General features: G+C 37.0%; 1 protein-coding gene and 2 non-coding genes across 12 annotated transcripts in view; all 3 read left to right on the forward strand.

Annotated features, from left to right (window-relative positions):
- The first annotated feature begins 579 nt into the window (after positions 1 to 579).
- On the forward strand, positions 580 to 711 carry LOC114472719 (U11 spliceosomal RNA). Its single transcript, XR_003675190.1, has one exon. It is a non-coding gene; the product is annotated as a U11 spliceosomal RNA (small nuclear RNA).
- Positions 712 to 1,426: 715 nt separating this feature from the next.
- On the forward strand, positions 1,427 to 1,558 carry LOC114472720 (U11 spliceosomal RNA). The gene has a single exon (XR_003675191.1). It is a non-coding gene; the product is annotated as a U11 spliceosomal RNA (small nuclear RNA).
- A 2,300-nt stretch (positions 1,559 to 3,858) lies between these two features.
- Positions 3,859 to 16,065, forward strand: part of gmeb1 (glucocorticoid modulatory element binding protein 1) — a 29,362-nt gene continuing 17,155 nt past the window's right edge. For 4 of the 10 annotated variants that reach the window (XM_028461784.1, XM_028461786.1, XM_028461792.1 and 1 more), the window contains exons 1-4: positions 3,859 to 3,920; positions 7,776 to 7,973; positions 9,993 to 10,045; positions 10,141 to 10,259. In XM_028461784.1, coding sequence (XP_028317585.1) covers positions 7,837 to 7,973; positions 9,993 to 10,045; positions 10,141 to 10,259 — 309 coding nt within the window. In that variant the 5' untranslated portion in view covers positions 3,859 to 3,920; positions 7,776 to 7,836. The other 6 variants (XM_028461791.1, XM_028461793.1, XM_028461788.1 and 3 more) reach the window with 5 other exon arrangements.

Below are 16,065 nucleotides of genomic sequence, written 5' to 3' on the forward strand. Positions count from 1 at the left end.
TCAACTATTACTTTATGTAACTCATTATCAGATATATGAAGTTCAATTCAGCATTAAAAAATACTATTGGAGTTATTTTTGCTTTTCGTGTGTTTTTTGTTTTGTTTTGAGAAAATATTTTCATTGTAACTGAGGAAATTAATGAATGGCATACACTAACACTAATAGAGTGACCCACATGCACAAATATATTACATAAAATATCAGCCCATGAGGTCTTTGAGTCAGCATTGTCGCTTTTTGTAACGTGTCTAGTGTATTTTTTATCGTATATAATGTCTACGGTGCATGGGACCCATACAAGATGGCGCCGCGTCATCACGTGACGTTAGCGCCATCTACGTATGTCAGGACCGCCCCTTTCTGATCCATCATGCAGTTCGGTTCCTTTTTTAGAGCATGCATAAGCAATCGTTTTAATGTTTTACAGCAAACTGAGCTACAAATGACACATACTGTGTGAATATTGTGTAATATTTGTTCATCTGGACAAATATTATTCATCTGTTGACATCGTGAACCTCTGAGTGACTAATGTATGGCACTAGTATATTCAGTGTGACGTTCAAAGACAATGGTTAAAAGGGCTTCTGCTGTACTGGCACAGAAGTGGGGGGATGACTTCCACTTCTGCGGAATCGCAATCAAGAGATTTCGGAAGCATAATTTTTAACACCGGGGAAGCTGATGATCGCTAGTCTCAGCGCCCCAGATTCACATGTTAAAGTAAAAATATGTAGTCGTTTGTTCATATTAGAATTTTACAATTTATGAGTCTATAAATGTGAGGAATTGTGGAAAACAGAACTAACAGAACTGCGCATGAACTAAATTACTTCAAAAACACACAAAATGAGAGAAAAATACATTCATAACTACACCTACAATGGCTCCAAAAACACACAAAATGACAGAAAATTACAAAAAAAAAAAAAAAAACTCCACAAAAATGCATATATTAAAGGACAATCAAAAAACACGTTGAAATTACAAAAATAATTCAAAAGATAAAAAAAATTACAACAAAAACTGCGGCAAAAACACAATATGACAAAAAATATATACAAAATGACTACCGAAACAAACAAAACAAAAACGTCGTTACACAAAATGACAATAAAAAAACACAAAATTATAGAAAATTATTTAAAGTGGCAACATAAATACACAAAACACCTCCCAAAACGCTAAACAAAAATGACTCCAAAAACGCACAAAATGACAAAAGAAATACACAAAAAGGACTCCTAAAACATTGATGTATGTATATTAGAGCATGTATAAGTAATAGTTTTTAGGTTTTACAGCAAACCGAGCTAGAAATGACATATACTGTATTTGTTCATCTGGAATGTTGACATCATGCACCTCTGAGTGACTAATGTATGGCATTAGTATAGCTAGTGTGACGTTCATAAGCACTGATTAAAAGGGCTTCTGCTGTAATGGTACAGAGGTGGGGGGATGATTCCCACTTCTGCGGAATCGTAATCAAGAGATTTCGGAAGCATAATTTTTAACACCGGGGAAGCTGATGATCGCTTGTCTCAGCGCCCCAGATACACAAGTATTACACAAAAATAAAAATCTAAAAAAACTAAGCTGCAAGCAGTGTTAAACGGGCCCTAGCAGCCACACGCATGATGGGATGTGGTGCACATTGCATGTCGGGGTGTGTCACAAACTTTCCTGCAACGTTCTGTGCAAATAAAATGCCTATGATTTACTTTTACCGATAGGTGGCGCTATGACTATGAATGATGGTTGGGTTGAACCATAACTCATTTTTTTGGCAAACTCTTGATAACTACCCTAAGCGCCACGCTTGCTCGCGTGCCATGTGATCCCCCTATGCTGTGAAAAATTCCTGGTGAAAACCCTGTTGTGGTTGTGTGGTAGAAAGAACTAGCAGTACTTACCCAGATCAGCGAAATCCTCAGTGTACTGAAGTAATAGTTCTTAAGTACACTGAAGAATTCTGACAACGTCACTTTTCCGAATTCTGATGATGTCGGAATTCTTTATTAATATTGCACATTAAGTTAGCACTCAGTGATGGAAATAATAAACAATATTTTATTCTTAAAGCTCATTTATTGTTTTCATTGATTCAGTCATATACCAAAATCCATTTAAATTGGAAAACATTGCTTCTCATGTCAAATATTGTGAGGCCATAATTTAGATTAATCAAAATTAATTAATAACAAAGTCTGTAATAAATTAGATATTTTTTTAATCAAGTCCCACCACTAATTGTTTTGTTAGTTAATTTTTGTTTGATCTTTGTCAATGTTTTCCAGATTATTTCTATCCCGTCTAGTTCAACTTTCCACAACAAAAACATCCTAGTTTTAATGTTTGAATGTGTAAAGCATTTAGTACGTGAAGAATGAAGATAAGGAGTGCATCAAAATAATTCTAAAAACACACAAAATGATAGAAAAATAGAAAAAAGACAACAAAAATGAGACCTAAAACTACAAATACACAAAATGATCAAAAATTATTTAAAGTGACAACATAGATACAAAAAACTAAAAAAACAAAATAAATACACAAAAATGTATATATATTGTCCCTCCACACAACTCAAGATATATATATATATATGGCATGCAGCTAATATAGTGTGGCTACTTAATCTGTGTACCCTTACTTCCATTTAATAGCTGTATATAATAATTTTGTTAGTTAATTTTTGTTTGATCTTATTCAATGATTTGACACTATTATCTAGATTAGTGGTTCTCAAACCTTTTTGGTACCCCTTATCTCCAACGACTACATTTTGCTCAGATTACAATGAAAAAACAACTAGAACATAATGATGGAATGAAAGAGTGATAACACACATTTTAAATAATCTCATTTTGTACATAAGTGGATGAAACATTATTTAGTGTCTCCTGAATACATTTATTTCAATAGTTTATTTTTTTTTAAATTTTTTTATCATTTATGATCATCTCCCTCCTGATGTCGGACCAAGACTGATCCTTGTATATTCAGTTCATGTTCTAATCAACATTATTTCTATCATCATTTTGTGTTTTTTGTGTCATTTTGTTATTGTTTGTCCTTTTTATTGTCCAGTGTATTTTTCTATGTTTTTGTTGTCATTTTTGTGTGTTGTTGGTATTATTTCATCTATTCCATCGCATTGTGTGTTTTTGTTGTCGTTTGGTTGTTTCTTATGTCGTTTTGTGTCTATGTTATTTTTGTGTATTTTGTAGTGATCATGTGTGTTTTTTATCTCATTTAGTGTGTCTTTGTTGTCGTTTTGTGTGTTGCTGGTAAGTATTTTTCTCTTTTAGTGTGTATTTTGTTGGTGTCATTTTTGTGTATTTTGTTGTTATTTGTCTGTTCTTCTTATTATTATTCAGTATTTTTTTCTGTTATTTGGTGTGTTTTTATTGTCGTTTTGTGAAGAAAAAAAAAGAAGAATAAAACCCGATATTTTTAAGGCTTTCATTTGTTAATTTTCACATTCTCTCAAGTACCTCCTGTAGTGCCATCACGTACCCCTAGGGGTACACGTACCCCCATTTTGAGCCCACTGGTTCAACATTCCACCACAATAACATCATATTTTAAATCTTTGAACGTGTAAAGCTAAAGTTTAGTACGTGAAGAATGATGATAATGTAATTACGTAATGATCCATTATTTCCCTCCGTCATTCATCCTCCAAAATACTTAAGTTGATCGTAAATAAAGCTCTAAGATCATAAAACTCACCTATTATACGTGTAATAAGTGTGTTTTTGACTAAAAGTGAGCACAGCTCAGTTTGTCCGTGTACACGAGCATGAAAACAGCACGAGCGCTGTCCTGCAGGAAGTAGTCAAGCTATATCAACCATCTGCGCATGCGCCGCAGCTCTCCACAATCTGGAGATGCGTTTGTCTTCATAAACGGTAAGGAGCATTTATTCATATTCACGTTATTGTTTTAAACGCGTCGCTGTGTGAAATGTCAGCCGCTGAGAGGGCTCGGAGGTCGGCTGTAGCCCCCGGTGTGGCGGAGGGAGGGCAGGCGGAGCGGGGCTACAGCCAGGCGGGCTCAGCACGGAATGGAGGGGCAACGCCGCCGCGCCGTTGTTTTTCCGTACGTGCCGCCGCACAGGGAGACGTCATTTTGAGGGGGAGCGGAGAGATAAAAAAGCTCAGGAACGAAGCGACGCACGCAGCCGTCAGTCTGTCAGTACACCGTCGTACGTAAGCGTGGGGACGTGGCGGTGCTTCACCTTTAAAGCCAATGGTGAAGTTACGCCCGGGTGTTTTTTTTCTTCTTTTCTTTCTGTAATGGCTACCGAGCTAGCAGCGGCGCGTGGAGGAGCACAGAGACACGAGCGCTGCGGGAAGTTTGCATGTGCGTGAAAAACGATTCCCACGTTTATTTAGAACTTTTCTCCCTTTCTCTTATTTCTGAATCCACGTACCTCCCCTTTGTTCAACTACAACATTTGCTTCGGAGATTATTTACTATTTAAAAATAACTATAAATCATAATGATGGAGTTAACGAGTGATAACACGTTTTAAATGATCTAATTTTGTAAAAGAGTGGAATGAAACAGTATTTAATGCAGTGGTTCCAAACCTTTTTTTTTTGGATCGTGACCCATTTTCAATATCAAATATTTATATATATATATATATATATATATATATATATATAACTCAAACATGATCAAAAACGAAATCTAGAAAAAACATGTTATTTTAGATTATTTTAATAATAAAAAAGAAGTAAAAAATTAAAAAAAAATCTATTTACATTTTTCAGAAATTTCAAACGACCCCAAGGTTGAATAACACTAATTTAGTGCCTCCTGAGTAGATTTATATCTAAAGTTTTGATAATGTTTGGTCATCTCATACATGTGTTAGGACTAAGACTGACACTTTATTTGTTTTTTTCCACTCTCTCTCGCGCGCTCTCAAGTACCCCCTGTAGAGCCATCGTGTACCCACATTTGAGAAACACTGGTATAGGACAAAGTTTAGCTTGTGAATGTCTATTTCACTATTAAAACACATGTTAACTACTGTTTGTTAACTGTTGAATGAAGGTGAAAACTAGAGGTGGCAAAAGTACTAGTCTTCAGTATTCAAGTAAAAGTATAGATATTTTAATAAAAAAAGTGAAAATATTGAAGTTGCTCCCTTACTCGAGTAAAAATTCGAGTACATGCAACTAAATGTACTGAAGAAAAAAATTAAAAAGTAAAACAGCATAAATACACAAAAAAACTCCAGAAACACTAAAAAAAAACAAAAAATCAAAATGACAGAAAAATACAAAATAGACAACAAAAATTACTATGAAAACGTGAAGCGACGACAAAAATACACAAAATATAGTCCAAGTATATGCATATATGTTTTTCCTCCACACAGCTCATAAATATAATGTTAATATAAATGGCATGTAGCTACTTAATCCGTGTACCCTTACTTCCATCTTATAGCTGTATATAATAATTTTGTTTTGTCAGTTAATTTTCGTCAATGTTCCCCAAGTTTTCATTTCTACACTATTATCTAGATTATCTCTCTCCTGACTGGTTCAACATTCAACTACAATAACATCCTATTTCTAATATTTGAACGTGTAAAGCGTTTATTACGTGAAGAATGAAGATAAGGAGTGCATCAAAATTATTCCAAAAATACACAAAATGACAGGAAAATACAGAAAAAAGGACGACAAAAATGACTATAAAACCTGAAACGACACCGAAAATGCACAAAACTGTGGCAAAAGTACTAGTCTTTAGTACTCAAGTAAAAGTATAGATACCTTAATTAAAAAATTACTTTGGTAAAAGTATTAAAGTTGCTCCTGTACTCGAGTAAAAGTTTAAAAAGTACATGCTACTAAATATAATTAAGTAAAATCAATGTTCCTTCAATAATAAGACAGGTTTTTTAAAGCTACACAAAATTCCATATCTTTTACTTTTTAGAAAACTGGTACATGGAAATAAGTTAAATCTGTTACCCTTTATGAACACCTGGAGAATTTAGCACTCATTATAGATCTAATTTGTAAATAAAATGTTTTAATGAAATAAATGCAAATGCTCAATTAAACCCAGAGCAGCTTTGAGTTGAAAATGTTTAAAAAGTTGAAAATGTCAATCGTAAAAAAAAAAGCTCAAACTACCAACATTTTGTACCTTTTTACGTCGTGATGTCATCTTTGAAGGTCTTAAAAGTAACGAGCTCATGTTTAAAATGTAAGGAGTAGAAAGTACAGATATTTGTTTTAAAAAGTAAGAAGTAATATTAAAAAGTTGGAGGAAAAAAAAAAGAAATAGTAAAGCACAGATACTAGAAAAAACTACTATAGTGCAGTAAAAGAGCAGTGGGAAACTCAGCTACGGAACTTTGAGTCTAATTCACTTTTTAATTTGCTTTTTGCTCCAGGTTGTAGAGTGTAGAATAAGCAAATGCACACATGTACTTATTTAGTAAATATGTAGAGCAGACATGGCAACTGGTCACGGTCCTTCATCGCAATTCTGTTTACAAAGTTTACAAGTTCACAAGTTTACAAAATTACTCCAAAAACATATTAAATTACAATAAAATGTGCAAAAATACACAAAATGAAATACTCGTAACATACAAAACATTATCAAAAATACGCAGAATAACAAAAAAATAAAAAAAAAGGCCACAGAATGACCGGCGTACTACCAAAACACACACACATAACACTTACTGACAACCAAAATACACACAATTACTTTTAAAAGCACTGAAAACACAAAACAAAGTATCAGAAAATACACAAGACTCTAAAAACATACATTTCAGAAAAATGCACAAAAAGTACTAAATGCTAAGATACAGTAGAATTCTAATAATCATCACCCTTTTCTGGCCCCCACTGGGGTCAAAGTTGTCCATCCCTGATTTAATAGAATAATAGATAATAGCAGTCATGGGGCCCCGGGCCCTCGCCCCAAAGTGAACACACAAAGAGACTCAGAAAACACAAAACGACAACAAAAAAACCCATACAAATTCACACAACAAAAATACACAAGACAACTACACATGACACAAACTAAAATAAACAAAACAAGAACAAAAATGACTCAAACACAAAGATCTTTGCTATGAAGCTGCATAAATATATCCTGATATCTCTTCATTAGCTTCACTTATCCAAACAAAAATCTGCAAAATGACTCTTAAAAACTCAATTACAATAAAATATGCAAAAACAGACAAACATGAAATACCCATAACATACAAAATATCGACAAAGATACACAGGAAAAACTCCAAAACACAAAAATGACAGACATTTGAGTTGCTTGAGTAATTTTGTATATTTAACTACCAAAACAACAGAAAAAAACACAAAATGACAACAGAAAGACACAAAATAAATATGAAAAAAAAACATTTGAAATCAAATAAAAGTACTCAAAATGAGTCCAAAAATCAACTGTACACTTTGTTCTTTCCTGTGTTGATGCTCAGACTCTAAATGTTGACATTAATTAATGGTCCTGCTGTGATAAAAGTTGCCAGTTTTTAAATAATTGTTCAACAGGCTGTCGTATCCATGTGTTTTATTCCAAAGTAGACAAATTATGAATATAGACCTGACAAACAGAAATATATACAGTTAAAGTCATGATGCTTGTGTTTCTCTACAGGTTGAGATAAATGTAAAATAATGGCGTCTATGACGAGCGCACTGAAACATTCTCATGCTCCTCACAGCTGTGTGATCCTGCTCTCCCTGTAGATGTGCAAACTCCTGGGCAGCAGTCACGTGATCTCCAGCCTTCCTCTTTGATCTTTTTTCAATGAGCGTCATGGCAACATCTGAGGAGGTGACGGTGTCCATGGGGGAGGTGGTGATGGTAAAGACTGATGGGGAAAGCTCTCCCACTGACACCAGTAAGACACAAGTCATTCTCCAGCTACAGCCAATTACCACCAGGTAAGTTGGGACACACACACACACACACACACACACACACACACACTAGAGCTGCAACAAACGTTTTGTTTTCATAATCGATTAATCAGTCAATAAATTAATCGATGAATCGGACAAAACAACACATTTTTAATTTCAGCCTCTTTATTGGTCTCGTGAATGTAATGGCAGGTCACCCTATGGTAGACTTCATTAGCTACACGTGTCCATATATCAGCAGTGAGAGCATGTTTGCTGTTTGTGTTAAATACAGTCATCACTTCCTTTAAAGTCTCTTCATATTTTCTCTCCATGAGTTTTATAAAATGTAGAATGTGTCCTTAAGGGCAGAGTGTGACCTGGATTAAAGGTGAGGATCATTGTAGTGAAGCTTCATGTCACTGATAATCAGTGTTGTGAACGTTACTTTAAAAAAGTAATTAGTTATAGTTACTCACTACTTGTTCCAAAAAGTCACTGAGTTAGTAATTGAATTACTCTATAATAAAAGTAACTCATAACCAAGTATAGTAACTATTTGCATTACTGTTAAAAAAATAGTTGCTATATGTCAAAGAATTCAGATTTTTTAGATGCGTGTGTCGTTGTGAGGTGCTTCATTAAATTCGAGTTGCTTACAACGGATGTGTGCGTGCGGCACATGCTGGCACATGAGTGAAAACACTGGCTCTGATTGGCTTAGCCAATCATAATCGCTCACCTTGTTTTTACCCCACCTCCTCACTACAGCTGTGTATGAAACAGTTTATTCAATCAGTGCATGTAATGCACCTCATTTAACGTTCAGTAACATTAACGGCGTTGTAACGGCGTAAAAAGTAATTCGTTAGATTACCCCGTCACTGAAAAACAAACGCTGTTATTCTAAACACCATTATTCCAAACACTGCTGATAATCATGTAGAGGATGTTCTCAGTCACAGCTTCTCTCTGTGGTTACAGGATGTTTGACATCATGAAACCTGTCATTGTTTGATGTTTTCTGATTAAATGAGAAATATTTAATATAGCATTAGTATGTATTATAGCGCAATTTACAACAACTCAATAATTAACTTGTTTTTTTTGCAGTATTAGGTTAAGGCAAGTTAGTAGCCCAAAGAGCAAAACACCTCTCTCACACACAAACACTCACACACACAAACAAACACATGTGCACACGCAAGTCACATGCACACACAAACACTTCTGTGCGCGTACAAACGTACGCACGCACACGCAAACACTTGTGCATGCACACAGCCATACGCACACACGCGCAAACACTTGTGCGCGTGCCACACACAAACGCGTACACGCAAACACTTGTGTGTACACACAAACACTCATATGCGAACACAAACACACGCATGCACACACACGCAAACACTTGTGCGCGCTCACACAAACACTTGTGTGTGCACACAGACATACGCACGCAAGTGCAAAAACTTATGCGTGCATGCACACGCACAAACACGAGTACACACAAACACTTGTGTGCACATACAAACAATTGTGCACACATGCACACACACACAAACACTCGTATACGCAAACACTTGTGCGCGCACACACTCGTGTGCGTACATACAAACACTCATACACGCAAACACTTGTGCGCACACAAACACAAGCATCTGCGCACTCAAACATTCGTGTGCACACACACTAGCATCAGGCTAGCTACCAGAGAGGCTCACGAGATGTTTGGTCTTTTCCAAACAGAACAGATGTAGAATGTTGTTGTGATTTACCTGCTGTTGAGCTCTTTTATTCAGAAACGTGGGAGAACATTTGTGAACTTGGGCCGAACTTTGTTCTCAGCCTTTGCTCTGCATCAAACTTTCTCACTGTTGACTCGCTCGGCAGGGGGAGACAAAGTTCTGCAGCTGAAGCAAATGGCTGATCGTGACGCATAAATTGCACGATGCAACTAATCGATGATGAAATTTGTTGCCAACGCTGTTAATCATAAATTTTTAATGTTGCAGCCTTAACACACACATACACACACCTGTTTGTTGTTGTTTTTTACAGGGAGGAATCCGCTGAGACGGAGGCAGCAGTCATCTCTGTGGAATCTCTCCCTGGTAACAGACTCTCATCCACAACTTTAAAGTTTCTGTTTGATCACTTTTTGTGAAATCGATGTGTGCGTGCATGTGTGTGTGTGTGTTTATCCCAGCAGAACAAACAGAGGGAGAAGACGTTGAAGTCGGATGTCCTATAACATGTGGAGACTGTAAAGCTGTGCTGATGCTGAAGAAGTTTGTGTGTCCAGGAATCAATGTGAAGTGTGTGAAGGTGAGCCTCAAAGTCCTCATGTCACTGTTCATTGTTCATGTTGATGCTAAAGGCAACAACACACCCTGAGTAGAGTGGGTCCACTCAATATTTTACATTATTCTGTTCAGCTTAAAGTTGAATTTTGCATTTTATTGTTGCATTGCCAGGCTGTTTCTGAATAATTAATTATTTACAGGGTGTCTGCGGCGTCTTAAAAAGTATTAGTAGTTGATAAAGCAGTTGTGGGAAAATTAAGGCCATTAAAAAGTATTAAAAATCTTTATCGCGATTTTATGAGGTATTAAATTTTATTGGTATTCAAGCTTTGACTTGGTTGCGTACTTGGAGCTAGATTGCCTCGGGACCGCACGCGTACGGGAGCAACGTCACGGGACAGCAAATGTTCTGGCGCTAAAAGAGACGAGAAGAAAACAAAAATGGGAGGAAGACTGCTGTTGGCCGCAGACGGCAGCAGCTGTCAACAGCATATTTCTGTGGTCCACCAGCAACACGATCACCTGGAGTCTATAAACCTGCCTTTAGTTTAATTTATTCTTTCAACTTTTCAACAGCTTACGTCATTTCTGTGAAATTGCAAACTACAACTGTTTAAGATGTGTTGTTTACAACAGCTTAAAGTGGCGACGCGGTCTTAAATATTTTAGAAAGGTTTTTTAAAAAGTCTGAAAAAGGTATTGAAATGAACCTCAGGATTCCTGCATAGACAGATCCTCTAAAGCAGTGGTTCTTAAGGTTTTTTGCCCCTTTCTGAATCCCCTTTGTCCGGCTACAACATTTTGCTCAGAATTCTGTGAAAAAACAACTATAGAGCATAATGATGAAATGAGTGATAACATACACTTCAAAGAATTTCATTTTGGATGTAAGTGGGAAAAAAAGTATATAGTGCCTCCTGAATAGATTTACAGTGGGGAAAAGAAGTATTTAGTCAGCCACCAATTGTGCAAGTACTCCCACTTAAAAAGATGAGAGGCCTGTAATTTTCATCATACGTATACCTCAACTATGAGAGACAAAATGAGAAAAAAATCCAGAAAATCAAAGGGTATCAAGGGTAAATGCCTTGGTAATATAAATATTTGGTCACCTACAAACAAGCAAGATTTCTGGCTCTCACAGACCTGTAAATTTTTTTTAGAGGCTCCTCTGTCCTCCACTCGTTACCTGTATTAATGGAACCTGTTTGAACTCGTTATCAGTATAAAAGACACCTGTCCACAACCTCAAACAGTCACACTCCAAACTCCACTATGGCCAAGACCAAAGAGCTGTCAAAGGACACCGACTAAAACAAAGTCGTAGACCTGCACCAGGCTGGGAAGACTGAATCTGCAATAGGTAAGCAGCTTGGTGTGAAGAAATCAACTGTGGGAGCAATTATTAGAAAACGGAAGACATATAAGACCACTGATTATCTCCCTCGATCTGGGGCTCCACTCAAGATCCCACCCCGTGGGGTCAAAATGATCACAAGTGGTGATCAAAAATCTCACAACCACACGGGGGGACCTAGTGAATGACCTGCAGAGACCTGGGACCATAGTAACAAAGGCTACCATCTGTAACACACTACGCCACCAGGCACTCAAATCCTGCAGTGTCAGACGTGTCTTCCGTCTTAATCCAGTACATGTCCGGGCCCGTCTGAATTTTGCTAGAGAGCATTTGGATGATCCAGAAGAGGATTGGGCAAATGTCATATGGTCAGATGAAACCAAAATAGAACTTTTTGGTAAAAACTCAACTCTTTGTGTTTGGAGGAGAAAGAACACCATACCTACTGTAAAGCATGGGGGTGTTAACATTATGCTTTGGGGCTGTTTCTCTGCAAAGGAACCAGGACGACTGATCTGTGTAAAGGAAAGAATGAATGGGGCCATGTATTGTGAGATTTTGAGTGAAAACCTCCTTCCATCAGCAAGGGCATTGAAGGTGAAACGTGGCTGGGTCTTTCAGCATGACAATGATCCCAAACACACCTCAAGGTCCTGGAGTGGCCTAGCCAGTCTCCAGATCTCAACCCCATAGAAAATCTTTGGAGGGAGTTGAAAGTCTGTGTTGCCCAGCGACAGCCCCAAAACATCACTTCTCTAGAGGAGATCTGCATGGAGGAATGGACCAAAATACCAGCAACAGTGTGTGAAAACCTTGTGAAGACTTACAGAAAATGTTAGACCTCTGTCATTGCCAACAAAGGGTACATTACAAAGTATTGAGATGAACTTTTGTTATTGACCAAATACTTATTTTCCACCATAATTTGCAAATAAATTATGCAAATAAATGTGATTTTCTGGATTTTTTTCCTCAATTTGTCTCTCATAGTTGAGGTATACTTATGATGAAAATTACAATTAAAATGTGAGCGCACTTGTGTCCACGCCCAAATTTACTAATGCAAATCATATTTAAATGAGATTGGCACCGGGGATTCCCCTCAGCCTGATCAGAAAAAGCTGCACTCACCACCAGCAACACGGAAAAGAAGAGATCTTTTACATTATTAGACCGACAGTAACATGTGAGACAGATGATTCAACAGTGAAGATACTTCAATTATTATAAACTTTATTATAGACACACACAGTCTGCTGAATGCTTGACTGTGGGTGTGTTAAGAAGTGGGAAGCGGATTAAGGAAGAGATGGAAAATGCTATATACTACTAATAATGATGGAATGTTTGTTTTATTACATTCTTACTTACCAAAGGCAGAGTATTTCAAGAATAAAGTTGTAATAATTCGAGAATAAAATCGTATCTTAATGAAGTAGTAATTTTTCTCCGGATCGAGAGAAAGCACAAGACCGCTTTTAGAGTGTTTATGAAAATATTGGATCGTGTAAAGTAATTGTCGTATATTATTATCAGAATTTCGACCTTTGATGAATCCAGATTGGTCATCATTGATTAAAATTGGTAGCAGTTTCTGCAATCAGCTGGCTAGAACCTTAGACAAAATGTTTATGTCCACATTTAAAAGCGAGATTGACCGGTATGAAGTACAATCTTCAGGGGGTTTGCCTTTTTTTAAATCAGGGAAATATTAGCTTCTCTCAAAGACTGAGGCAGTGTCCCCCTGAGATGTGAATCGTTATACATGTTCAGCAGAAGATCAACCAGCACATCATGCAATTCCTTGTAAAATTCTACACTCAAACCATCAGGACCAGGGTACTTGCCAGATTGTAACCCTGTAATTGCATCGATAACTTATTTTTTTGATATTGGCACATCCAAACATGCTCTCTGCTCCTCTTGACAAACGTGGAAGATTCAAAGAAGTCTTCATAAAAGCTTTTAAATGCATTATTAATATTCAAGGTGTAAAATGGTTGTGCACCTTGTTTGTTTATCACCAAAGAAATTGACTGTGAATCTGCATTTTTTTGTTTTATGTTAAGTATACCAATTACTTTCCCACTTTGTCCCCGTATTCATACAGTTTATGTTTTGCAAATCGTATGTGAATTTTGGCTTCCTCTGTCAAAAGGGCTTCTAGGGTGCATCTGAGTGCAGATACTTCTTTATTATTTTGTGCAGATGGGTGCAGCACGTTTCAACCTAGACTCAAGAATCTTCCTTTGTTCACCCTGCCTTCGCTTTTTAGCTGATGTATAAGATATGATGAGGCCACGAGAAAAGGCTTCAGATGTTTTCCACAATAATGACGAGTCTTTAGTGGAATTTAAATCAGTAGTTAGAAAAACTAAAACAGGAAAGACACTTTTAATTTGTTAATATAATGGGTTTAATTCGCCAATGGCTCGAACGATTATATTGTAAAAAAAAAAAAAAAAAACAGCAGCATGGTCAGAAATAATAATTGGGCCTATTGAGCTCTAAGTCACTGAATATAGTAGTTTTAGGAAGCAAAAAATAGTCAATCCTAGTAGATAATTAAATATTTGGAAAAAAAAGCATATTCCTTATCTGTGAGGTGTTGTGCCCACCAGACACCAGCATAATCCATGTCTTCGCAAAATGCATTAACACACTTGGCATGGGGAGAAAGTGATAGTTTACCAGGAGGTGATTTGTTAATGATAGGATTGAGATGGTAATTAAAGTCTTCTCATATTAGAGTGTGTCTAATACCTAGGTTAATAACTTTGGAAAAAGCAGTAGTTAAAAGGTTTTTTGGATGGCCTGGTGGATTATAGATGTTTTAAAAGGACTACTTTTTGGCGAGGAAATTGCCATTTTAAAGTATATAGCACCCCAATGCGCTCTTTATACAATCCAATATTTTAAATGGGATATTTTTTAAAAATCAGAACAGCAACCTCTCTGCTCCTTGTGAAAGATGAAAAATATACTTTGTCTCTGTGAGGCGTGGGGTTTGGGGCCGAGAGTGCGGTGTGCTCTCTCAAGTTTGAGTCGCCCTTCTTTAGCATTAATGTGTAGCACTTAGGGAGCCAGCACTCGAGAAACTGCGTCGGGTTAGTCCCCTCTGTTCCTTCAGAGAGCCCCACGATCCGGAATTCTTCCTACTACCCCTTATTTCCAGGTCGTCGACTTGCTCGACCAGGTAATTCACGGTCTTCTCCAGGGTTGTTACTTTTGCATTGGTCAGTCAGCTGCATCCTCAGGGGTCGTGATGCTCCTCTCAGACTCGTTCAGCCTACTTCCGCACATTGTTTTCTGTAATTGAAAAGCTCACAACCCCCCCAGATCAGATAGCCCCTGAATTACTGTCAGCTGGAAATTGCAATGAATTTGCTGTATATTTCAATGAAAAAATACAATCAATAAGGTCAAACATCAGAACAAACCAGCAAAATAACAAAAAGCTTGAACAGCTTCAACCACTGAGGGTTGAGTCAACTCCAATGTTAGTTTATTACAGTGAACCCAAAAACAATAGAGTATACTGTTCAGCAGATGAATCCATCAACGTGTTGCCTTGACACAATACCCTCAAACTTCTTTAAAACTAAAGTCAATTGTCACTGATTTGTGTCAAATAATTAACTGCTCATTCCAATCAGGCACCGTACCAGAATCTCTAAAAGTAGCTGCTGTGAAACCTCTGTGAAAAAAGAGAACACTGGATGCCTCTATACTGGCTAACTATAGACCAATCAGCAACCTTCCATTCATGGCCAAGATCTCATCACAGCACTGAAACTGCTCTTATCAAAGTGATCAATGACATAAGGTTGAACACTGATTCAGGAAAAGTATCTGTTCTCATTCTATTGGATCTAAGTGCTGCATTTGACACAGTAGATCATACAATTTTGTTGCACAGATTGCAAACATGGGTTGGACTAAATGGAAAAGTAATGCAATGGTTTAAGTCATACTTGGAGGAGCGAAGTTATTTTGTAACATTGGAAACTTTGAATCTGACAGATTATCATTGTCCTGTGGGGTTCCTCAGGGCTCTGTTCTTGGACCCCTTCTGTTTAGTCTTTATATGCTTCCTTTAGGACAAATTTTACAGAACTGTAAGGTTGATTATCAGAGCTACGCAGATGACACACAACTATATCTATCACTGAACCCAGATGACTATGGTCACATTGAGGTGTTGTGTGACTGCTTAGAAGAAGTAAACTGCTGGATGTTTGCAAACGTCCTTAAACTAAACCATGACAAGATGGAGGTGATTGTCTTTGGTATCAAGGAAAAGAGGACTGCTGTCAACAATTATCTGAGTCTGGATCTTTAAAAGCTAAAGACCAAGTCAAATACCTTGGTGTTCTGATTGACTCAGATCTGACATTCAGCGGTCAGATCAAATCTATCACAAAAACAGCTTCTACCACCTAAAGAACATCTTCAGAGTGAAAGGTTT

This window comes from Gouania willdenowi, chromosome 11 (assembly GCF_900634775.1).
Source record: "Gouania willdenowi chromosome 11, fGouWil2.1, whole genome shotgun sequence".
Classification (NCBI taxonomy): domain Eukaryota; kingdom Metazoa; phylum Chordata; class Actinopteri; order Blenniiformes; family Gobiesocidae; genus Gouania; species Gouania willdenowi.